This window comes from Lineus longissimus, chromosome 8, assembly GCF_910592395.1.
Source record: "Lineus longissimus chromosome 8, tnLinLong1.2, whole genome shotgun sequence".
Lineage (NCBI taxonomy): Eukaryota > Metazoa > Nemertea > Pilidiophora > Heteronemertea > Lineidae > Lineus > Lineus longissimus.
The window spans coordinates 19,834,989-19,860,831 of NC_088315.1; the positions used below are offsets into that span (position 1 = coordinate 19,834,989).

The 25,843-nt window shown below is 42.9% G+C and overlaps 1 protein-coding gene across 1 annotated transcript; it reads right to left on the reverse strand.

Moving 5' to 3' along the window:
- Window positions 1-1,106: 1,106 nt before the first annotated feature.
- On the reverse strand, window positions 1,107-18,146 carry LOC135493015 (ankyrin repeat and BTB/POZ domain-containing protein 2-like). Its single transcript, XM_064779765.1, has 18 exons — window positions 18,062-18,146; window positions 16,511-17,352; window positions 16,082-16,192; window positions 9,910-10,074; window positions 9,318-9,498; window positions 7,866-8,018; window positions 7,456-7,528; window positions 6,902-6,991; window positions 6,307-6,408; window positions 5,844-6,076; window positions 5,189-5,342; window positions 4,880-5,072; window positions 4,314-4,489; window positions 3,840-3,945; window positions 3,074-3,267; window positions 2,340-2,408; window positions 1,553-1,666; window positions 1,107-1,304 (listed from the first exon to the last, which is right to left on the reverse strand). The coding sequence occupies exons 2-18, from the start codon at window positions 17,298-17,300 to the stop codon at window positions 1,107-1,109; spliced, it is 3,102 nt and encodes a 1,033-aa protein (XP_064635835.1). The 5' UTR covers window positions 17,301-17,352; window positions 18,062-18,146.
- Between the last annotated feature and the right edge of the window lie 7,697 nt (window positions 18,147-25,843).

The window sequence follows — 25,843 nt, forward strand, 5'->3', positions numbered from 1 at the left end:
AAGCCGATCCAAATAGTGCCCGTGTACAGTTGCGTACTGTCCATTAAAAATTCTTTTTTTAAATGAATGTATTGCACAAAAGACAAATCATTGCAAAAGATTTTCGCTGTAGCTGTTTTAACGTGACCGTACTACAATTCCTGCAAGCCGATCTCAGCATAAGCGCACCGCTCGTTCTGTCGTAACAAAAACCGCAGGTCTCAGCGATTTGGATCCTTGTTTACGGGGAGCTTAGCTGTACGAGATTAGAAGAAACAACATATACATCCTCTTTACATCAAAATATCATATTTATGACAAAGTTGCCTATCTATCTTTCCCCAGCTGTTCCCAATCACATGGGCCACCACCCAGCACATATTTGACTAATGTCCACTTCTACGCGGCACATGAACGACATTTATCCAGTGGAAACCGCCAATTTATGGGGAGCAAATGTTCTGGAAGAAGATGATCGGAAACTATTTCTTCCGGAGTGTGTCCTCTCAATCTCAATCTCATACGTGGTGTGTCCTCTCAATCTCAATCTCATACGTGGTGTGTCCTCTCAATCTCAATCTCATACATGGTGTGTCCTCTCAATCTCAATCTCATACGTGGTGTGTCCTCTCAATCTCAATCTCATACATGGTGTGTCCTCTCAATCTCAATCTCATACGTAGTGTGTCCTCTCAATCTCAATCTCATACGTAGTGTGTCCTCTCAATCTCAATCTCATACGTGGTGTGTCCTCTCAATCTCAATCTCATACGTGGTGTGTCCTCTCAATCTCAATCTCATACGTAGTGTGTCCTCTCAATCTCAATCTCATACGTGGTGTGTCCTCTCAATCTCAATCTCATACGTGGTGTGTCCTCTCAATCTCAATCTCATACGTAGTGTGTCCTCTCAATCTCATAAAGTTACAAGTGTGGTTTTCGAACACAGATTTAGTCAAGGTGCAAATCGATTGAAGACCTGGACCCATTTTGAAAAGAAAAAACATCACATCGAAAATATCCAACTATATCAAATAATAAGATCACCACGGTTGCTGATCTATCTCCTACGCTTTATTGACAGACACCATTACTACAGTTCTCTCAGACACCTGGCTGCTATCTGGTTTACTTCTTTCGTTTCGCCTCCAGGCTATCCCGCAAAATACTCGCTATTTTCTTGCAGATAAGGTCAACGAATTCCGCGCTGGTTTGCCTTGCACTGAAGACAGTCTTCTTGAAGCTTGCGTTCACCTTTAACAGGTCCGGAAACTCCTTGATGAAGTAGGTTTGGCAGTAGTTCTCTAGGGCAGTAGCTTGAAGAAGCTGGAAGAGATGAACAAAATTCATTTGGAAATCGATTCCCAACGCCAGAATCATAAAGTAGAAGTTAGTCTATCATACATGCAATGACCATTGCTTCGAAATGGCGTACACCCTATTTCGAGTTGGCCTATGTTGGAAAAGTTAGGTGAATGCATCTTGACCACAGGCACATACGTCACCGACTCAAGCTAGTAATGAGTAATTTCATGGTGTTTGTGATGTTGGAGGAAACCGGATCATCGCCTTACCTTTGCATGCCTGAATATAGTAAGACAGTTCATGTAGTTCATCCTCTGAGCGCACAGAACCTCGCAGTGACGGTGAAGAGCATCCAATTGGAAGAAATTCGCGGCCGCAAGTAACTGAAACAACATAAAGTTCAATGTGTTGAAAACATCATTCAATGTGATCAATGCTTTCACATATATTTTTGGCTAGCGGGTGCTGCTGACAGCAGGTTTTTTGTTGCTAGTATCACCCCTCTATTACTACATATGTACAGCGACCATCCCAATCTCGTCAGAACCCTGTGGTATGACGAAGATTGGATAGGCCCAAACGATCATTCATCTGCATCTTATTTGTGTAATCATACTGTCATTTCATGTTCTCAGTACGTTTACCTAGGTGCACCACATCCTGTCTTCAATTCGTGACCACCAGTGTATGGTCCGTTGCCTCTACGACCGATTACACCCCCGATGCAATCCCAAAACGATCACACAGACTCATCATAAACGGTAATAAAAATCACCATCAGAATGCCTCAGACCATCCTTTGCCGCAGAAAATTACACCTTGCAGCTACCCCTTCTATCCGCCTGGGAAAATATTGCCAATTTCTAACATAAAGCCCCGATACCTTTTGCTTCAAATCACTTGCTTTACGATATGTTTAATTCCCAAGAATATACCCCAAGGTACCAGTACATCATACCGATACTTTTTATGCAATTTATACCGCGATGCGTTTTATTCGTATTGGCGGATTATTATTATTTGCCATGTTTTTATACGTGTGTGCGGCTAGCTCACCTCAAGTAACTCCAGTGGATCGGTCTCCGGGTGTATTTCGTTGCCTTTGTAAAGAAACTGCATCACCATCTGTAAACATGAGAAGCAGTATGTTAGAGGCAGTAATAAACTGGCCAATACCTGCAGATTTGTATGAGCTGCACTTTCTTACTGATTAGACATTCTTTTTGTACACCCCACTCAATTGACCTCAATGCATCAAGCAGTGGTTACATAATACACTGGTTCTGTTATCATACGGAAGCTAAGGAACCTCTAGCTATACAACCTCAAGCCCGGCTCTGATGATACGAGGGATATGGCGTGTGATGGCAGTGTGAAGCAGCGGCTTATTATACTGGCTTAGAGCCATCCATATACCGATCGAGATCATCATTATAATCTTGCCCTCTGGGCGTATAATCCAGAGTGACCCGAGTGAAGACAAACAGTGCTGTCCCGCCGTGGACGAGCCCGCCAGGAACGAAGTACAGACGTCGATGACATTCAAGTCAACGGTCCTGGACGATCGGTGCCCTCTGGTGGTGACTACAAGCAGCGAGATCGATCCACACATCCATTTCGGTGAGTAAACCTAGCTCACCTCTATTTCACCCTGATCGTCAGAACAGCAGTGTGTGGGCGTCACCTAACTTCCTTGGCAACGTAAAGCTTCCACTGGGTGAGTAAAAAAAAGCGCTAGTATTATCAAGAACGAATCCGGATGCAAGGTCGTGTGTCAAGATCACGCTCACCTCAAATGTTTTATACTTCATATCTTTAATCTCAATACAGGGGAGGGAACCTTCTGTAAGCTGGCTAGAATTCGCTAGGATTGTCTTAAACTTGGCTGATGCGCTGACCAGGATGATCTTGTGGGCGTAGAATAGCCTGCCTTCAATGACGAACTGGACATCGGCCATGGAGGGGTTATTCACGTAGGTCGAATCTGAGGGAGAAAAAAGAGTGATATTTTGATTTCATTCATGAATTATTTTTTCAGAGATTCCAATCAAAACTTTAGGGTAGACATTTCTACACCTAGGTAAGCTACTAAATTTTTATGGCAAGAAAAATGTATTTGTACACCTCGTTCTGAACTATTCGTCATTCCTCTTTTGATATCCAATAGTGTAACTACATGTATGAAAGCTAAGAACCCGCTACCTTTAAAGTAATGGGTTTCTGTTGATGTTCAATAAATACAATGTATGTTTTTTTTCGTACGGATCTCGATTTTCAATTGATTCTTTAATGCCAAGCTAAGTTATTCTATCAGTTTTTTTATAAATCAATATGTTCTGGTTACGCGAAAAGGGATACATCCTTCACTGAAATATCATCACGTCAACCTTCGCCCTGAATTGGCAAAGTCACTGATTGCCCCCCCCCCCTTCCTCACGCCCAGGCTGCGTCTGTCGGAAAATTGCTATCGTAGACCGATGTTGCATCAACTTTGACCAGGTCAAATGTTCCTTTGAAGTGACGCCAATCTACATGGAAATTACCCCCATTTCATACCTATTCCGGCAGCCACTCGCTGATTCAGCTCCGCTATCGCCGGCATCGGCTGTTTTGACAGGAGCTGGCTAAAAATGCTGGCCAGAAGATGACTGGCAGCTTCATTCTGAAAAAAAATATTGACCGATGATCCAAGTTAACGGGAATTTGATAAGGTTACATTGCTATGGATGCTGACACCTGTCAACAGTTGAGATGCGCAGACGGGAGGATGCGCTAGAATGGGGAATTCGATGTTAAAGCGATCTTATCCCGGTTGACTTGATTCATGAATGTACATGCCAATAGCTGGGGTTGATAATATGAAGCGCTTTGATCGACTGAAAGCAGTTGGATTTAGCGCTATATAAGTCTCATGATTATTATCAATATTAATACTCTGGTTGTGATTTTACCATAAAATTATCAATTGGAGACGGCGGCGGGGCCAGTTATAAGTCCGAGTCGGAAGATAATGCGTTTAATTCTCCCTACCTTACTCTTCCTGAAGATTGTGAACAACAAAGGCAGACATTCGTCCAGGAATTCCTCGGAGGGGTCCTCTGGGATGAGGTTGAAGTCCTTGAGAAGGCAGTGCAGAATGGCTTTCCTGGTCAGCGCGTGGGCCGCCATGACACTCTGGTACCACGTGTGCATTGTCCATGGGACACCTGAAGTGGAGGAGCAATCTGTCAGTACAAAGATTACCATGGATCGAAGCCTATTTTTTTAGGAAGTGACTACTTTGCAAGCCCGGCTTACCAAACAGCGACTTTTTCTTGTTCTGAATGGAGAGCCGAACTCATTAATATTAAAGTAAAGTCTCCAGCTCGCCAAACAGGGTAGATTTTTTATCTGTTTGGCAAGCCCGGCTGGCCGAACAGGGTGGCTTTTTAGTGCTGTTTGGCAAGCGGCTCTCCAAACAGGACAAAAAAAGATGCCTGTTCGGCGAGCGGCTTGCCAAATAGACCCGGCCATTTGTTTAATGGGCGAAAACGGTTGGTGATCATTCATTTGTCACGTGGGATTCATACACGTTGTGACATGCTGAGGTGACATACCCGCTGATCTCAACTCTAACGTTATATCCAAGTGTCCATTCTGCGCGCTGCAGTAGAAGGCCTCATGTAAGGCTTTTCCCTGTAACTTGGTGAGGTTTGGCGGCATCATGGGCTGGTAGCTCATCTTGGATCTCATACTCCGATCCATGCTGGTCAGCTCCTCAATGGAAACATACGTGTGGTCATCATCGAACTGTAAGCAATGACAATACATAATATAGTTCGAAGAAAACGATGACATTAATTACTAGATAGGCATCAAATTATGTTTGCAATAAAGGGAAGTTCTCTTCATACCCTTGTACTCACAATTCTCGGGGTTTCATACGTGCAAGTAATATCAGTGACAGCATAAGGTTTGCACTGGTCGCTCATGCTGCTCTCTGCGAGAATCTCCTCTAACGACAGGATATCCGTCGACTTGGGTAGGATAGGCTGCGACAGTAACTGCTGGATGATATCTCTGAAAGAACAAGATCAAGAGAAAATGAGGTTCGGGAAAATTCCAGTTACTCACAAAGCGCAAAAAATTGAAATACATGTACCTCGTTTTTGTGCTAATTATTTGGATTGTGTCATTTCTGTCGGCGATATGTTCATAATGCACTCCATTCCTCTTCTTATCTTTTTAGTCTCCCAATTGCTTTTTATGGCTGTACAACACACTACACAGCACCACTAGCCTGTGCCCATTACTGACCTGGCTGTAACACTGTATACTTCACAGGCAAAGGGGAATTTCAGGACCGCGCGTCACCTGACTCATATCAGGCTCGACCTGAGTCAACCTGACCGGCTAGTTTTTTTTCTCATTATTGTACAGATGAGCATCTTCTTATTCTCGTGTAGTCTGTGATACCTAACATAGATCCCGCTGGCGACTCGCTGCGAGAGGTTGTCACCAAATGTCCTGACGGGACCTCTCTATGATGTTTGCGGTGGTTTAGTTATAGTGTTTACTCACTTGTTTCCGTGAGAGGCAGCCAATGAGAAGGCTGTGTAGGGCACCCGCGCATTATTGCTTGTGATTCTGTTTGAGCTCACTGTCTGAAGGTATGGATCAGCCCCTTTCGACAGCAGCAAGCTCACGATTGGTCCATGGCCAATGGCTGCTGCCACTTGGAGGGGTGTATCCACATTATTCCCGTCCCCTGAGCCTGGACAACCGTCGACGTTAGCACCGTAAGATAGTAATGACTGAAAAAGAGATCTGTATATGAGTTTGGCAGAGCGCTCAAACAGATTTATTCAACTGCGTAATAATATTTCGCGCAGACATTTGATGATGGTTTGTGCTCATCCAACTCATCCAACGAGCCGATGTACGTCAATTCGTTTATTGATATTCACTACAGTGAAACAAACCGGTTTCGAAAAATGTTTGTCAAGTTTTTTTGAATGATGGGTTTTGATGACACGTTTCTTACCTCAACAATGGCCATGTGGCCGTGAGCTGTAGCACATGTGAGCGCCGTCCAACCCCGGACACCAGGGTGGATGTCGGGGTAGACATGTTGTTCTAATGGAATCTAGAATAGAAGGGAGAAAAGCTTGGTGAATGTGATGTTCGGGTTTGATGACTATACTGCCCCTCCCTCTATATGTATAAGGGCTAAATGTGCTGAGACAGCCTGAATGTGACTTCATGGTTGGAACACGCCCCTCCATCGATCGAACAGGCTCACACAGCGAGCGACAAGGACGGCAGAGTAGATCATGGTAACAGTCTTTGATACTGAAGCCAGCCTCTCCATCTATTGGAAGACAGCGTTAAGTGATTGTTCAGTTGTAACTCCATCTGTTATGATTGTCTATTGATCAATTGAATAGGCTCAGAGGACAGGTGTCAAGGACGACATGTAAATGTAGCATCCTCAGAGCAGCATGCCACTCCGTCTATCGGATAGTTACAAAGAAGACAGCATGGAGATGAAAGATCGGCAAGCCACAAAGCCCCTCCTTAACACATGGTAAAAATATCAAGACATCATCCTCTTAATTGATCCGGTTGTAAGGACTCACCTGGACATCACAGTTCACCCCCAAATCTGATAGCAGCATTGCCGTGTCTTCATCGCCTCGGAGACAGGCATGCATCAGCGGCGTCAGGCCCTGCAAGTAAATTACTATCAATTAGATATCATCAAATGTAAAATGACGAATATTCGTCAGAATTAGACAAGAAAAATAGTTATATTCTGTGAACGTTAAGTTCTTTTGCCCCTTATCGCTAAGTTAAAAAAACTCAAGCCGAGCCCAATACACGGTCTATTGTCTTTGAACAAAGCCCGCTCGCGCATAGGCCTAAATTCCCAACGTTGCCCAATACAAAGCCCGCTCGCGCATAGGCCTAAATTCCCAACGTTGCCCAATACAAAGCCCGCTCGCGCATAGGCCTAAATTCTCAACGTTGCCCGATACAAAGCCCGCTCGCACCAAGGCCTAAATTCCCATTGTTCTGCTGTCTTATCAAATTGTTTTTCGGGCAAATCTTGATAACATCGACTCCCACGAAAGAGCTTTTGTTGAGCTCGATAGACCTGAATCGGCAATGGCAAATAAACGTTATCAATTACCTCATCGTCCACAGCGTTGAATCCAGTCTTCTTACCATTAGCAAGTTTGAATTCCATACCAGGTAAGGGTAACCTAGAAAAATCAAAATGTTACATAATATTCCAGGCGATAAGAGTTAAAATAGCACCAAAATTGTGACATCTGCCGGCGGCCATCTTGAAATCAAAGACGATGGACACCTGACGTCATTTTTGACGCTGCCTTTAATTGGCCATGCCCATAATACTGGGTTAGTCGTAAAATCATCTCTGTATCTTTGTAGATAGAAAGAAAATTAGAGCTTGTAGCGTATACATGTACTTCATTTTCATCGAAGGCGGAAAGGCGCAACCTAGGTCTATTCCTGCGCATGCCCAGGGGTGTATAAATGTACATTTATCCTTGTGCGCAGGAGTTTCAAGCAACATACCTCTGATATGGCGGAGGGCAATCGTACCCAGGCAAGATGACCCTCGCCGCCTGAATGACGTCACGAGGATCCACCACCTTTCTCTGGTGGTAATTTGAGAATGCCACCGTAACCCGTAACCACTCGACCAAGGGTGGTAGAAGGGGGTAAGGTCTGAAACGAAGAAAAGTTGCATGAAAGGGACAACTTGGACATGGGAAATGTCAGTTTTTCATGCACAAATGACTTCCTACAAGATCGTGGCGGGCGGACTCGGGGCTACAACGAGTAAAACGAAGAGAACTGCCTAAAGTTAGACTAAGAAACCTGCAGCTGCCAAACGTCTCGTGCTGAGGGGTTCAAACCATGGATCTCTTTACCGCTAGCCGAAAGCTATTCGCAGCGGCTCCTGTTCATTGCAGACTGTCCGTTCTTGAGGCCAACAATCAACAGTTAAGTGCATAATCTCTCTTTTCAGCAACTCTTCAGTAAAAAGTTTCATGGGAATATGTTTGTCAATGGCAGGCAATGTCGCTGTAACTTTGAAGTAACTTTATAGTATCATATTTCTAAAGACCAGAACAGTTGTATCCAGTTTTGCTTGTTCACCGAATGGCTTGGTTAACCTGATAGGTCGTGCTTAAAAGGGAACTATCCTATTGAATGTTATGTTTGTTAATTTGTTTTATATGCGTCCCGCTGATAGTTGGAAATAACCATGACCGTTGTGTTCGAACTAAACATGCCCGCGGGATGAAAATTGGCATGTATTGAGTTTCTATGTTGGTCTACAGAAGAGTATTCTTGAATGTTTACAGGTACACCTTGACATGATAGGGAGTTTTCAAAAATCCCCTGAAATGCCAACGCGAAAGCCTGTCCCATTGTTCTATATCGTGATCAGGAGGTCGAACAATGGGATAGGCGTTCGCGTTGGCGTTTCGGGGACTTTCCGAAAACTCCCTATCACTAAGTAACGCGTCGGCCTAATCTGACTGCACGCTGGGAAAGTGCCCGCTATATTGCAGTGACGTATGGCTCATCAAGAAAACAAAACAGAGTCGATAGTACTGTGCCTTTAATGGAATACTCCACTTGCAGTATCAAAGGAAACGTCGTTTCTATTTACGCAGAAGAAGTCAAGTTTTTTTTGTTCGGTCGATACTGTCACAAAACTGTATCTGTTTACAAAAGGTTTAGTACATTCCCCAAAGTGAAGAAAACTCGTCTCTATTATAAGAATTAACCAGCGGGAATATCATAGTACTAAATAACATAATCGTCTCCAAGACAGACAAGCTGATAGCTCATGGAGGCAAATGTCCGCAAAAAGTCGCGGAAGTCTTTAAAATACATGTACAATCTTTGGTTGATCTGAAAGAACAGTGGGATTACATTTAAGCTGTTCCTGTCGCACGTGTTGTTCAACTGCTAGTTGTATCTACATGCATTGAAAACTATGCATTTACTGACCTTTCTGCTACCAGGTTGACTCCTGCCGGCGCCTTGGTTGGATTCGAGGACTGTATGAGCTCGGGGCACTGGAGGTAATAGTAAAGTGTGTGAATCGACTCCGGACTCCACATGATCAGGTCCTGTTTCTGCGAGGTTGATATCTCGGACAGATGCTGCATGCTTTCCTTGACAAGTCGACCTGAAAAGATTGTTAAACCCATCAATGAGTCGCGGACGTCCGCTATTTCTGAAGAGACTCATCATATATTGCCAGGCTCGCCGGAGTGACTGAGAAGCAACTTGAATCAGCACTAATTAGAGGTGACTTCATACACCATCGCGTCCGCGACTGCTAAAGAAAGGTCAAAGAAAGCGTAAGTATGTTGGACTGAAGCTTGAGCCGATTAGGGGCATCATTTCCCCTTGGTAATACGCTTGTCTATCTCAGGTAACTTCCCAACAAGACTGGCATGCCATGTACTCATTTATCCTCATGTGAAGAGAGAAGCAGCCGATGTAAAAAGAAGTTTTCTTTGCTTAATTTCACTTGAAACGATTTTAAGGTTCCATTTCTCTACTACGTCCCCGTTGACTTCATTCCCTGACCTACCTAACTCCGCCACACTCCCAACACACGTGGCCAACAACATCTGCTCCGTCGTTTGATCGACCTTGACCTTTCCATGTTTGCGGGTCAGAGTGTGACCTTTGCTGTGACCTTCACCGATAGAGCCAGTGCGGGTCAAGGTCTCGCCTTTTGGTAAAGCTAACGTTCCTGGAACGAGAACAACATCATCTGTTGTGCATTCGTAATTGTTTGTCAATGCTTTAGTTCAATGATTATCAACAAATTGCATAATCTTATTGAAAAGTTGTTTTGGACCACACACTAACTCAACGATAAAACTAGCAACATTAAAAATGTTGTGGATTGAGTTACATCGTAGAAAAGAAATCACAACGACCCTGGCAGGTTTCAAATAATTGATAGACGAAATGACAACCTGGGGTGGTCCGCATTGATCTAATCCACAACAGGATAATTGGCCTTTTCAAAAATCGGACCAACTCATCCCCCTGCTCCTCCCACTTTTTTCACATCCAGAAAACTTGGCATGTCAGGCGCTGAATGAGCCTTCGAGACCAACATGTAAAGAGAAGTTTGAATTGAGCATAACATGCGTGAAATTCAATCTATAGGTGGCTTTCTGTTGGTTTTCTGGAGCTGGTTTCGGACCTCGATTGCGATTGTCATATTATCGAGTCACAGGCAAGAATCACGTACATACGGTCAACTGAAAGTGCCTTCGCAAAATTCAATATGGTATGATGTGGAGTGTTTTCACGGTCAGCCATGCCTGATATGACGTGACTGCATCAAATGCTGTTATGGTCATTTGTGCTTGCTTTCTTTTGTCTGTCCCTCGAGCATGGCAGGTGATGACGTCACGTGTAACCACTCTTTACTGTGCAGATGCTATCATTGAGCCGGTTGAAGGGCGCTTGCTGGGGCCTATATTATGTGTTATACGCATAATGTAATACAGACGCACTAAAACCGGCTAAATAGCGTCTACACAATATTGGGAGGTTTCACAATATGTGGCTCTTAATTACGAACAACCGACGGTCAGGTCACTGAAAGTGACGAAGGACGTGGTGGGGTGGGTCTCAGTGAGAAATGATCAGCAAACGCAGTAAAATTTTATGTACTTGACCACATTCTAAACTATTACCATAACCTACAAATTGATCGACCCACAGACCCACCCATGTGTTTACCTATCTTTAACAAGCCCCAAGGCAATTCCATAAGTCGTATTCAATTCTCGGTTTGTGCTATTTTATTGCTTTAAATCACACATTCCTTCAATGCAGAGGTATGCTTTTTGAACTATAAATATCCAGCGATTTATTAGAGTAATGCGATTTAGCCATAATGGTTGTATTGGGCCATTGGGAATCAAAATATTATATCTGTGTAGGCATATTGGATATTTTGGAATGTTTATAGACTCGTTTTGCTGCCATATGACGGCTGTCACCCAAAAATCGTTATCACGGTGGATAAATGTATCGGTTTGCCAAAGAAAAATACGTGTTTAATTGGAGAGGAAATGACGACACAAAGATTTGTTCATTTTAAGAAGCAAAGGCTCGCATATTTATTATGATTGTACCCCTCCAACACTGTAATGGGAGGGCCTTGTTTCTATTGAGTGTTGCAAACGTAAACCAATGCCTTTACCCACCGTGGTTATCATTTGTGACTCGCTCTACCAAAACTAGGCGCTTGTCGCATCTGAACTCGACAGGTTGATACGGACTTGTTGTTCATTTCCCTATTGTATACCTTTTGTGAAATCTATTACAAACTGATTTGGTCACATTTCACAAAAGGTCTACAATAGGGAAATGAACAACCTGTCAAGTTCAGATGCGACAAGCGCCTAGTTTTGGTAGAGCGGGTCACATTTATGTAAGCATGCATACTCTTATCCCAGCCAGTCTGGGCCAAAAGTCAATCAAGCTGATGATGACGATGAATTCAGCTTAAAATTGACTTTTCAATCAGGAATGATGCAATGCTACCAAAAGGACATCAAGTCACAAAAGCTAAAGTCACTTTTCATGCCAAAACGCCTTGCCCATAGCAAATGAATGTTCTGAATTTCACGGGAACTGACCCTTGAAACATGTTTTCATTGAATTTCCAATGTTGTTCTGAAGTTAATGGGTTGGTGCTAATTCGACCTCAGTTGTTGCATAACTTTAGGTGTATGGAAGCGAGCAGTAAGCGTCAACGTGGCTCGGACAACAATTGTCGGAATATTTCTGGGCATGATGACTGTGGTTTGGTGGGCAACTACACACAGCCGAAGGTTACCGTCATATAATCATTGATTGCCATGGATGTATCTCTGATAATTATCACACACCACGTTTTACAATTGGATGCAATGCACGGTAGAAATGCACGTGCTGAATATTTCATAAGTGACCCAATTTCATTCTCTTTACGTATTTTCTTCGAGAATGTCGAAATACAATCAGTGAAACAATGACCAAAATTAACATACAAAGACACAAATGAAATACAATACGAATGATACCCACCATTTCAGGGAAAAGGCAACATTGCATACAAAAAGTGAAGGAAGTCAAGGTCAAATGTTGGGAAATAGCAGAAATAGCTGGCTATCACTTTCTAAAAATAGTGAGTGATAGTCCGTCAACTTTCGTCAGCTCCCTCTCTAACCATGAAACGAACATAAAGCGAAAATACTTGTTAATTAGACCGTGGGGTATAATTCATTACAGCCATTCTAGTCACAGTATTATTTATCTTAATCATAATGTTGCCCTTTCTATTTTCCATCACCATTCACAGTAACTAATTGCCAACGAAAAGTTATTTTTCGGGATTTTTACAGGTTCGTAGCAGGTGTTTAACAGCACAAAAATGTTCAAATCGGATTTGTGACCTTACAATAACAGTGGTGTTCGGACAAAAAAGACATAAACGATCACTATACAAGAAATGTTAGGTAAGTGCACTTCAGGGTGTGATGAGAGAGAACAGTAGAACCTCTTTATTAAGGACACCCTTGAGACAAATGACCAATGCTATCTTAACAGGGAGGTATATCTATCAAATCGTATAGAATCGAACCCATTTTGGACCAAAATCACTGTCACTTCAGAGAGCACAGTGTCCTACCAACAGTGGTTTCCACCAATGGCCGTTCCAATGTTCTGTCTGTGAAGGCGGTTTATCTTTGGGCGTTTGACATGTTTGAGGTATGCCTGGTCACTGGTTATCAGCGCCTTCGGCTAACTGACCTGCCAATCTGAAGCCACACGCGTGAAATAGCGTCTCTTCAGGATAGCCTGATACGTTCATTTCCTATAAGCTGTGGTTCACCTCCTCTTACGAGAGAGAAGGTATAAGTTGTTCGTGGTCATCGTGGCGCATGATAAACAAAGGCTGGTATTCTTGTTGATTCGTGGCGTGACGCGCCTATGTCGAGATAGGTCTTTACTGCTAAAAACCTTTTTCCGTTTCCATTTCTTGGTAAACCCACAGCTAGACCAACAGTGATATATCATACGTGATTCAAAAGAAACTGTATGACCCAAGACATGGGAATTTTTTCAGTGAGTATTGTATAAATAGAAGAATGGCAAATTGTCTTTACTGACAAGATTTACCAAATGGATAACACGCATATAACATTCGAAGCACCAAGAGGTAATGTTGTGGAGTTTTAGGTTGGACGGAAATGGAGTCAACAGTTTGGAATGATGACTTGTCCGAGAATAGGCCTATAAATATGACAGCTAGCCCATTGCATCGTTACACATGGTGGTGTGAGTGCGCAAAAAGCTAAGTCATAGAGCAATTACCTGTGTTTTTAAATCATTCTTCCCCAAAAATGCGATGGAAGTCAATTGGGTTTGCCTATCATGCCTATATGTTTTACTTCGTGACAAATACAATTTATTTTACTACTTGAATTCTCCCAAATTTGACAGTTCTGGGCCTAAATCCAAATCGACAAATAAACTGGCATGACCTGAGCATACATGTTGACTTTGGCATTTACATTCAGTTTTCTCAACAAATAATGAAAAACCGATGTTAAGTATGTAGAATATATTTTGGTCATACAGAATGGTGTAACGTTAGAGCTAGTTTTCCAATAAAAACATGACTTGTTCTCGTGAATATCTGATAAGTTCCAATTGTGTTTTAAGACCATGAGTTGGAAGTAGCCCTGTGTACCCTATATCGATAAGTAAACATGTTTGGGACTGAAGGAATCCAGGTGTAAAAGTATGAAATAGATGCTAAGATAGAATGTCCGGGGAACAAACGATTCGATTACATACTCTTTCAACGGTCAGGGTCGCTACAGAACCATATTCCACTATCCGTCACCTTGAGAATACAATTATAGGCCGGACTCTCTTTTGCAGTGGAACCATAATCATGTGCATATTTATACCTTTTGGAAAGTACGCATTTATGTCTGTGTCAGTGCAATTTCGTCATATGGGCCTACTGAGGGTCTTGAATTAAAGGGTTTATGTAGGATTTGTCACGCCAGGAGCAATGACCACAAATTACATGAGGACATAGAATCCCCCGGGGATTACATGGGCCCCTACCGGGCACCACTGGCGACGGTGTGGGAAAGGGCCTAAGCCAGTGGTCGTCTATCCCCGTCCAGGAATTCATGAACCCTACTGGGTACCAATGTCAACAGTGTGGGAAAGGGCCATCGACCACAGGCTCCCAAAGATTACGTGAGCCCCTACTGGGTGCAAATGCCAACAGTGTGGGAATGGGCCTAAGCTGGCGGTCTTAAATATCAACCGTGAATTATGTGAGCCCATGCACGATAAGTGACAGATAACTGTGCAAAAAGCCTTGATGGTCAGACCAATTTGACAGTGTCACTGCTTCCTTATTGATGATGCTTGCTTTTTGCATTCCTTTCCCTTCGGTAAGGCCAAATGAATGAACGTGTACGCAAGTCTTCTAACACCTTTACCCAGTGTCGGAAGGGAGTGTCCCAACTGTTCATATGTCCATCATATCCACTGCAGATCAATACATATCTTTACTAGCCCTGTGTAAAGTACCATCTATTCCGTATCTCTACCGTCATTGTGCCTCAGATGATAACCAGGATATGACAGACAGGACCCGGTTACGGCCACGGAACTCGCCTTAGCCCAGTATAAAGTAAACCTGTCCCCGGGACGGCCGGGTAATTTGGTAGAACCCAAACTACTGTCGTTTTGCCCTGATTAACAATACCACCATCAACCTCAGCTGCCCCTTCGAGTACATATGACACAAAACCGCGTCCATGCGCATTGTGAATCACTACGGGGTGTTCCAAAAGAGGCGAATGCAAGCTTTAATTTGGGTCATGGACAGGAGAACAAAGCAAGTGGTAAACCAGTGCAAGATAATAAACTTTTTTCAGGTTGTCAAATGTACCATCGCCGGAGACAACCGAACGGTCCCACATGGTGGGCAAGGATGATGACAATTTTGCCCTTTGACGTCAAAGGCTTGAAGTGTCATTAATCTATTGAACAGAACTCACACCAAATGGTGGTACACCACAAAAAATATGTCATGAAATTGGTAATTAGCATTTCACATCACACTCGCGTGACCGGACGGGAATTGAAGAATTAAGCCTAATTAACTTTTGTCCTCTAAGCTTACTTCAGGCCATAATTACGTTAATTATAGACTTATTGCAACATGTGGCACTGGCATTAACGTGTTAGGATAGGTTGAACGTTTATTAGTATACTTTCGCTTTTCAGAATCATTGAGGTTGACGGGCCATAGAAAAATATAATGAGAAGGGAAGTGTGTATGACGCATGCGCATATGACAGCACACCTGGACCAGAAATCCTGTTAAAACGCCTCTGTTTTTATGAAAGTTTAAAGCTATCTATCTAAAGTTGACTGTACACTATCTTGAAGATGGTGTACACGAATGCGTTGTAAAATGGTAGGCAGATTCGCAGGCCTTATGAATAGCTACGTACGAAGAAGAACGAAGTATGGAAATGCATTTTATCGAGTTTTCGTTTTCTAGAAATTTCCCCCGATTCCTTCTACAACGAGGTTAAGAAGATTTACGAGTTTCGCCTTATTAGCACAGGAATTCATGACACGACAACCATTCGTACTTCGTCGTTCGTAAGGGTTGCGAAACCTGCCTATTGTATCCTTAGGGTTAACCTTACCTGATGGTAGCCGACCGCATATGAGATGTTCGTATGGCTGAAACAGCCCCCATAACTCAGGATATAACGTTATTCCGAAATCTACTGCTTCGATTCCAGGGATGGACTCGGCTGAAAGAAAGTTTAAAGAATGTATTTTACACCACAATTGTTAGTTAAGTGCGAGAGCTCCAGTTACAATGTACATGTATGTTCAACATTTTGTTTGATTCGTCTGCTTTATAGTTCAATGCTTTCAAACACAAAATACATTTGTATACCATAACGGATGTTATGCCGTGTGATAAATATTTGATATGTGAAATGTACAAAAGCTACAAAAAATGTGGGTCAGCTTCATGTGTGAACGAAACTGCATTTTGAGCATTTCTTTAAGTCCTATATATATATTTATATCGTGTTAGTTACGTCAAAGGACGCAATATTTACCCAAATCGTGGCCAAGCGTCATCAGCACCAATTCTTCCAGGAGATTCTCCACGCATGCGCAAAGCCATATCGAGGCGTAGTGTTCAACATACAGCGCCACCTGTGCCTCGATCATCCATCGATGGAACTTGCCAACGTTCAGCGACAGGCCACAGCGCTTACTCCAACTCTCTTTAACACTGTTACCACTTAAACCGAACAATGTTGCTGCTTTGAAACAAGCGTTCGTACAAGATTCCGCTAATTCGTTTGACAAAATAATCCGCACACTTGATTTGATTTCATGCTTTGTGCATTTGTTATATTGGTGAGATAACCTCTGCGCTTCTCTCGCTAGTCTCACAAGAGGGCGCTGCATGAGGTAACCTAGTCTGTTCACTAAAGGTGGCGCTATCCTCGCCTTTAAATGTTTTGTCCGTCCGTTATGGAGAGCTTTGGTTAAATCGGACAGACTCCAAGGTACACGATTCAAATCTGGTAGCCTCTTTGTTCCAGTGTTATTTAAATCCACAGGTTGTTGCATAAAGTTTCGAGGCGTGCTCGTGTTGACCTTGCAAACCTTCGTTGGCGGCGTGCTGACGTCACTGATGACGTCACTGATGTATCCGTAGCAGTGTAGTTCATGGTAATCGTTTGGCGAGGTACTGGCGGTGGAGGCGGAGTTAGTGGAGGCGGAGTTACTGGACCCAGACCGGAGAGCATCTGGGTCAGTCATTGCCAAGCTCTTGAACGTCGTCTGAAACCTCTCTGATAGGGGCGGAATCTCCGCATGTTTCATCGCGAAGGTCATGCGAGCTAGCTTTAGTTAGTGTGTCCTTTTTACCTGTTGTAAGAGAACAATGCTGCAATTGAAATATTACAGAAATAGTTAGGATCCAGAAGAACAGAAACCTTAACTTGCCGATCGACTTTCCTTAGTACGTGAAGCTAGAGCAATTAAACAGAAAGATAACCACTGTTCAACCCATGAACCAGGGAGTTGATAGCCTATAATGCACCTCCCTAGTTTATTAACAAGTGTAACTTCGTTCAGCGCTGAGGAAATGTATATGACTTTTAGACATCGTAAATGGGAAAGAAACTGCCTGGCAGGTGTCTTCCGCATGGAGAGCTAAGCGTAGGAAACGCTTCGATTGGTAAGCAACTGATACTGGACCGAGTGGTACAAGGCACAAATATAGTCCAAGTGCCAGTGGTATTGACTCTTCATCCCAGTCATAGTTCATGTAGTTCCCGTCGCATCGTCTCCAAAACGTGACTTCTAAATGTATACATAATACGTCACTACATAATCTAGTGTTGAAAACCACATCTCAAAAACAGCGTGAAAAGTCGGAGACTTACTTTTTTCAAAAACGACATCCAAAATAATAATATAATCTGAGAAGTATCAGCATGATGAGCACCATGTTTTGATGACATAACATAGTTCCACCACCCTCGATCCGTCGATGGCCATCGTCCTCTATCAGAATAGAGTAAAAAATAGGATTCACCGCACACCTGCAAACTCTGGTAAAAATTACCTAACACCATCTTTAGTGTACTCACCTTATATCATAACATGTCACTCATATCCTAAAAGCACTTGTCCGTGATTATGAATGTACAGTCCCACTTCCCAAGTCCTTGGAATACATGTTAGTCCTCCGGGAACTGTAAATGAACTGAATAAAAATCCGGCTCAACATGCTCGCCGTGTCGGGAAACGACAATACAATGGGCAGTGCGTTCTTGACATGTTCCAATGAATGGGTGATCAGGTGGAAGACATGCTGTGGTGTTTACTTGTGGACAAGTCAGTTGGAAATCTCACCCGAATTCGGGCAAGGCCTCTGCAGATTACCTTCGGATCGGGGTAACCCCGATGCATGCTATGACATTGACAATATGGCATGTACAGCGGAACCTCCCTTGGAGGACAGTGCTATTTTAAGGACAAATTTTATTAAACAAAACCAATACCATTGTTCTTAAAAATGCAATTTGGTTGCTTTCGATGATGATCATAAATGCTTTGCCAATTTCGCGGTTTTATGAATACCACAATATCTCAATATTTCAAATGTCTATGGTGGTTTGCTGTCACTCAGGACTATATTCTTAAATGTTGAATGAATGCCTGCGGCCATTGCATACATAATCGGCCTACACATAGACTCAAGTACTTCCTTCATATTTTGTTTATTAACGCTTTAGGCCGCAATTATATAGAATTCACGTTTTCACATTTAACGTGTCACTGTTCACTTTTCATGCGTGAGACGAAGAACGAACAAGTCATGTCCAAAGAGCGGGCTACATACGATTCACGAGGTCACCGTTCACCTTCACGTCGTATTCTCAAGCCTTAGTCAGCTAACTCGTGACAAGTGAAACATGACAAGTTACAGCGTGAATCCTACACAACCCTGACCTTCTACGCCAATATCTTGGCCATGCCCACTCCTAACTCAGTTCAGCGTTGATTGCCCATGGCAGAGCGAAACTCGCTGAAGTGGTAGGACTTCAGCAATTCGAACATAGCATGTTGAAACGCCTTGGATTTAATAGTAGTGTACTGTGTGCACACAATTTGGAGATATCATACAGGGTCGTTCTAGTGCACTGAATCGTATCAAGTCCACTAATTGCCGTCATTAGGGGCCATTGAAGTCTAACAATCAGTTGATGGACACATTGACAGTAAGAAAAGCCATACAAAATGGACATGTTTCAAACTACATATGGATTTGTTTTCAATCGAGCCACACCAAGAGCGAGATGTTATTCTCCAGACAGCCTAATCTTCTAGTTGACGTAACGTAATATCTTAGAACCATTATCTTCCAATCTTTAAAACACCAAATCGTCCACTTCAGGTAACAGGTTTCTTAACACTGGACCAGTGTCACTGCGAATTTACTCAGTTTATTTATACATTTGAATCTATTTTCTACTGAATGTTGTACACGTGGGCCTGCCAAAGTAGTCTGGAATAAATGTTGTTTAAGTTGTGGCAGGAGACGCTCCTTGAGGCCCGAGTGTCCACCTGAAGTGTCTCCGCCGTGTGTGTCCATTCTTTCTCGAGACAGATTAACGGCCGTCAAGGGGAACAGGAAACGAAAGCCATCATGTGGGTTTGTCCATGAATGGAGGGGGGGGGGGGGCGTGGATTAGGTTGAGGCGATGTACCTCGTGTTTTAGCGTAGCGAAAATTAGAAGCTTCACCGTTTTCCTGGCTTTCACCTATTGCCGCTGACTAGCCCTTGGTTAAAAGCGGAGCACAAAATCATAAGCCTCTCTCTCAAAGTTCTAAGCAGTGCCTCTCCTTTAAGACTCCATCACAGGTCATGTCCTTCCTATTCCTCCGAATCCGTGCCCTTTCAAATATTCCAACCAAAAGACTTTCGTGGCCAACACTAGGCCTAGATTCAGACCTCGTTGAGAGAGCAATACTTTTTGTCGTTTAAGTTTCGGTTATGAGTAGTTTTCCTTTTAGGTCAATGCCTGTTATGTACTACCACTCATGCCACTTGCACTTGACAAAGTTACAAGAGGGAGTTTTGAGACTGTTTTCAGTGAACTTCTCGCTTCCTATACAGTCCCAGGACTAAGTGTAGCTTGGGATCTCCGCGAGCCCACTCGTGGCCATGTAAGTTAGTGCCCTCGATCCATTCATAACAAACCATGTTAAAAACCGTCTTTATTTGACTATCCTCGTGTATATGTTTGCTGTGAGGATCAGTAAAGTGAGCTTCCGTATTGACTATTTGGCAGTTTGCTGATACCTTACCTTAGCCTCAATTTCTACGAATGAATGCTAGATACCATGTTAGAAAGTGTGACAGCTATATGGCAAGGTCTTAGTTGAAGACACCAATGTTGTTGAAATTTGCCGGAATTACGGGTACAACAAGGATTACATTTTAGCAAAAAGAAGGTTGTTTGTTTGAGTAAATCTATCCCGCTAGTGAAGTCCTCGCTCGATTTTCAATCATCTGTTTCAAACATTGTTTTACAGGATTTTGTAAGAATCGAAAAAAATCGAAATCGTATAAGAATTTTGGCAAAGCTTTCGACCAGGGTTATGACGTCGCCATATCGATTATATACACTGTACCGTGGTTTCCTGGGTTGGCCGCTCTTTGGCGACGACAATAAGGTTATCAAGGGACTAGAGGGTAATTTCTTGCCTTTCTTCTCGAAGGCCTTAATTAAAGCTAATTCCTTTACAATTAGTGCATACGGTGAAAGCTTATTGAATCAGGGTGGGATCAAAATAACAAAATGAAAAACAGCAACTAAAGAATTGTTCTGGCCTATTTAGTAACAGTTGAACTCATGTCTAAGATAACTTAAATGGTTAGAAAGGCCCACGGATTCAAAAAATCCAAGGCCTAATCTGCGGCTCCATTCATGCTGGGTTAGCTCTGCACGTTTTACACTTTACACAGACAATCAACGATAATCTCATCCAGATCAAATTATTATTCATTAAATGAGAAAAAGTACAAAAATCGGTTTATTATTTGATCAATCCTCACAGACCAACTGCCGATGGAATTCTAATCTGTCAGTCAACTATTGGCTTTAAATAGAATTACAGAATAATATGTCGTGAAAACGATTATTGATATGTATTATATTTTTCATAAATAATGTAGTGCTGAGCGTCGCGCAATAGGAATTTTAATCTTTCTGACCAAGAAAGGATTTTCCCACGATACTTGTTAATCGACTTCCGTAGGTGGGCCTCATTCACGTTTCCGTAGGTGGGCCTCATTCACGTGGGCCTCTTTCCGTCTCTGCCAACACATACTTCCATTGCTAAATATTGGGGTGCAGGTGAGCATGTACAGCCCCCCCCCCCCCGTCTGAGGAGATCAACTTCTGAAAGGAATACCTCAAATTACGTCCATGACGGTTGGTCAGTCTAAATCCCAGGCGATAGGCCGACGTAACTAGTATGACATCTGGCTACTTACACAAATCTGAAACTCCGGCCGCTCACGTTATGCTGACGGAAATTATGTTTATTACAAACCCAATTCCTTACGCAAGGTTGGATTGAAGCTGTGCGTTCATAGAATCATCGACCAGCCAAATATCACGAGATCCCGCGAGAAGGTGCGTCGTTTTACCAGGCTGTGACAGTGTCTGCTCTTTCTCCCAACCCCGCGAGGAAAGTTTGTTAATAGAAGTATTGTAGAGAGTGACAAGCCAGCGGCTGTATCTGAATGGAGTTGTTGCCTTTTTGCCACTGTCTCAGTTATAAGACATTCTAATGCCAAAAGAAACTGTGACTTTCCAATGACTTAGACCGTTGCTAACAGAAAACGACTCTTCGTTACGCTGCTGGCAGAAATGCACGAGGTTTGCTGTGACAGCAGTTTTTCAAGGAGATTAAGATTACGATTGCAGTTATTAAAATAAACAATAATATACAGAAATAGTTTCCTCTTTTATTCTCAGTGCAAACAAACTGTACAAATGAGTTGCGAGATCAGTTAATTACACTTCCTTTCATAACTCATATCAAAAAGGAGTATTTCTTTTCTGGGAGCAAATGTTATTCGGAAAATGTAGTGTTTTTTGTTTTTATATTTCAGTGTCTATTGAACGTATTTCGTTGGCGAAAAGGCATTCGAACGATTAATTGACAGTTGTGACCTTGAGATTCATACTTTTTAGCTGATTGCGTGTGAGGACCCGCCAGCGCTGAAGAGCCACGATGCAAATAGTTCAGCTGACATCAACACAACAAGATGTGCTAATAGGCGCAGGTGATGTTGTAGAACGCCTTGTAAATGTCACTCTTGTTTAACGAATGGCTGCATCAACTCTGAAAGTTACTCTCGACTGATGAGATCTGACTTGCATAAAACTTTAACATGAAGTGTCCGGATAAACTGTTCGTGTGAAACGTTCATTTGGACTTGTGAGGCGCGTCTCAACACCAGGTGAGCCTTGGCGGTTCCCAAGGCAGTCTCCAATGAGACCAATGGCCTTCCCCGTCTAGTTCTGGACTGAGCGCCTTCTGCGGATGGAGCGGACTACTCGGGCTAGAGCACTTCGCTTACCTGGAACGACAACAACAACTCTCATAACAAATATGACAGAGTTTTATGCACATGCCACTCGTCTGTAAGTGATGCTACACATTAAAGTGAAGGTGACGTCACGATTTTTTTGGTTGACATCACTTGTAATACTCTCTTGTCATATCTTCGCTTATAATATCTCCGTTATTATCCATCACACGGCCATGATCGCCGTGTCAAAACGATACTGCTTGTCAAACCTTACACATGGAGGAGTGCACAGAGCAAGTAGTTGTCTAATTGCGCCACCAATTAAGTTGACTCGAAACGAACGAAAAATGCTTCTTTCAATTGCTTGAGCTACGTGAACTGTAGGATTGAATATCTGCTTCACAGGAACTGTAACAGCAATGTATAAATCTGAGCAGTTAGGCTATGCCATCACTCTGGCAAACTATTTCAATGAGAAGCAAATGCTTTTACATCGTTTTGATCTGGATTAAACGAAGCCCGCCAAAGGCAAAGCACCGTTAGCACAGGTTTATTGGCCTCATCAAAGATCCTTTTTAAGACGCAACCAGCCCTAGGAGACGAGCACGCATATCTGCGGCTAAACAAGGCTCATCCCCGGCGTTGAATTCTTGCCGTGTTAATTCCATCATCACCTAATTCGCACCCTGTGCTCATTATCTTAACTTTCTCAGGAGACACTGAAAGGCGGTACAGTTCAGTCATTTGGCCTGGAGATAAAAAGAAGTGGCTGCGAAAACTCGAGAGGCGCTTTGCTGATTTTGTGAGATTGGAAAACTGTCGCAAGAAAATGTTGGCCAGAGAGGCCTGGTTGGCTCAAAGGCAGCTTCGAACTGTCATTAGTTCGTCGAAGTTGTGACATGTATCGGTTTCCAGCGAAAAATACGCGACTGCCTACCTGGACATAGAAGAAGCAGGCACATGACTGTCTTTTAGTCAGGGGCATAAAAACAAAGGGAAAAAAAACATGGAGCTGACACGACTTGCATAGAAGGATTGTGTTGTTATAGTCGGCATGAGGTAAGCCGATATTGTTATCCACTGTTGCCATGGGGCGTGAAACATCTTCCAGTCTGACATCGGGATAGGTACCATTATAGCCCCTTGTTGGTGAGGGTAGTGTGGCTTTTTCTGGCACGAGAATTCGATATCACCGAGACCGAGGATGATATCGAGAGAGAGAGAGAAAAAAACACCCCCTCAACAAGGGTTAATTTCTTATTATACACTGTGCTGATTTGGCTACCTTGGAGCGCAAACGAACGACTTATCGCTCCGACCTGCGACAATTGTGGCTGTGATGAGCGCTTTAAGATCGCTCATGAGCGGGTAAACCGGTGTGACAGCGGATATAGTCCCCCTGGAGTCATAGTCCGGTAGCATTGTATTTGACCAATTAAGCAGCATGATCTATTGTACCGCTAACCCTAACCAAAACATTTAGCAATGCGGGCTATTGTTACACGGACTATCAGCCCTAGGACTGCTATCCCTTGCACACCGGTAATGCTGGCTTTGATATTGATCGTAAGTGGCGGCGGGCGATTATCGATTCGTTGCCGCAGGCACCCGCGATGACAACTACAAACGAGAATTTTGATCGCCTGCGATCATAATCGCAGGTCGCAGCAACAAAAACCGCTCGATTGCGGGACGCTTTAGATAGATAACCTACCTGGTGAACACCATGGGTCATGTAGGCAGTTATCCACGATATCAGCGACCATATTACTGGTGGCTCCCTGGCCCATTTTCTGTGCTATATGGTTGAAAACACAGGGAAATGAGTTACAGTTGCCCCCTCGCTTCTCAAGGAATCGTCTGAGGCTGTCTGAACTAAAAGACAAACGAGAAAACAAAATTCATGTGTCGTTAACTGAGCTAATTGGTAAATGTATATGTTTGGGAGAAACTATTTTTGTGTGAACCTTTGTTTTATGTGAAGTAAATATGAGCATCATACTTATCACGATAAGAGCATTATTCTTTTACCCTGAAATGATGTTATAAATTGAAAAACTAAGCCCTTTTTCGGTTTGGAATTGGCCCATGTCCAATATCGTAGAAGGGTTGCAGGAGCTCTTTGATAATACTTTTGTCAATAAGCGTAAAAAGCAGGATGTGGCCGATAATCAAAATAGGTAATGGGTCGCATTTTTGTAATAAAACTCGAGCAACAGCCAACCAAAATAAGCAAAATATCGAGTTTAGCTTTTAAATGCCCGATTGTCCGATATTGGTATTTAGTAAGATTACCAAACTATTTGATTCAGGTTGGGGAACTTATTTTTTCCGAAGATTTTTAAAATGTCAAATAATTCATGTGGAGAAACCTTGTTTGCCCACTAGCCTACAACTGGTCCAATAGAGCGTCGGTGCTGTGCCCATCCGGATAAACATTATGATTGGAAACATTCCCATGTGGATGGTGTCCGTGCCGATCTTTCTTTTTTGGCTGGGGATATTTGGCAAGCCGCTCGCCGAACTATAGCATCATTTTTGTCCTGTTTGGAGAGCTACCTGCCGAACAGCACAGAAAATCAACCCAGTTTGGCAAGCCCGGCATTATTGACAAACCACTGGTACTACAACGTCCGTATGGACGCGATCCATATGGGAGATAGTCCCTGATGGTACATGGACCCATTCTGCAATCCTGCCCATGACACGTGTATTGAGGCCGCCCTTGGTTATTGTTTGGATAATAATGTTGGCGATTGTAAAGCGCTTTCATACAGCAGATGATACAATGAAAAAGCTGTATTACAACTCACTATCATCATCAATATTATCAAGGCCAGGTTTAGATCGAGATACACGGTAAACACAGGTTTCATGGTCATGAGCCCTTTGTGAAGCCAAATTCGGCTTGTCCGTATACCGTGTATAAAAAGTAAAGCCATCGCAGGTAAAAATAGTACTTGGTCTGTCGTAGTTCCTAGGAAGCTTGCAAAATCTGCCTAATTATAGCTCATATTCCGTCGCTTAGTCATTGAACATTACGACATCATGTTTTTCAAATGTATATACTACTTAGATGTCATTTGAGATAACCTTTGATCCGAGAACTATAAATGTTACAGTTGGAATGGGGTGGGTTGGCCAGAGGTTATTTTCCGTCTATTTCGATAATGGTCTTAAAAAATTGAATATCTTGTGCAGTTGTACAATAGTTATAGGCTTATTCGTTTATATATGTAAAAGGCATTCCGGATCGAAGAACTTCGAAGGCTCAAGTGCTGTCATGGGGTTCCATTCGGGAACGAAGCATGGTAGGTCC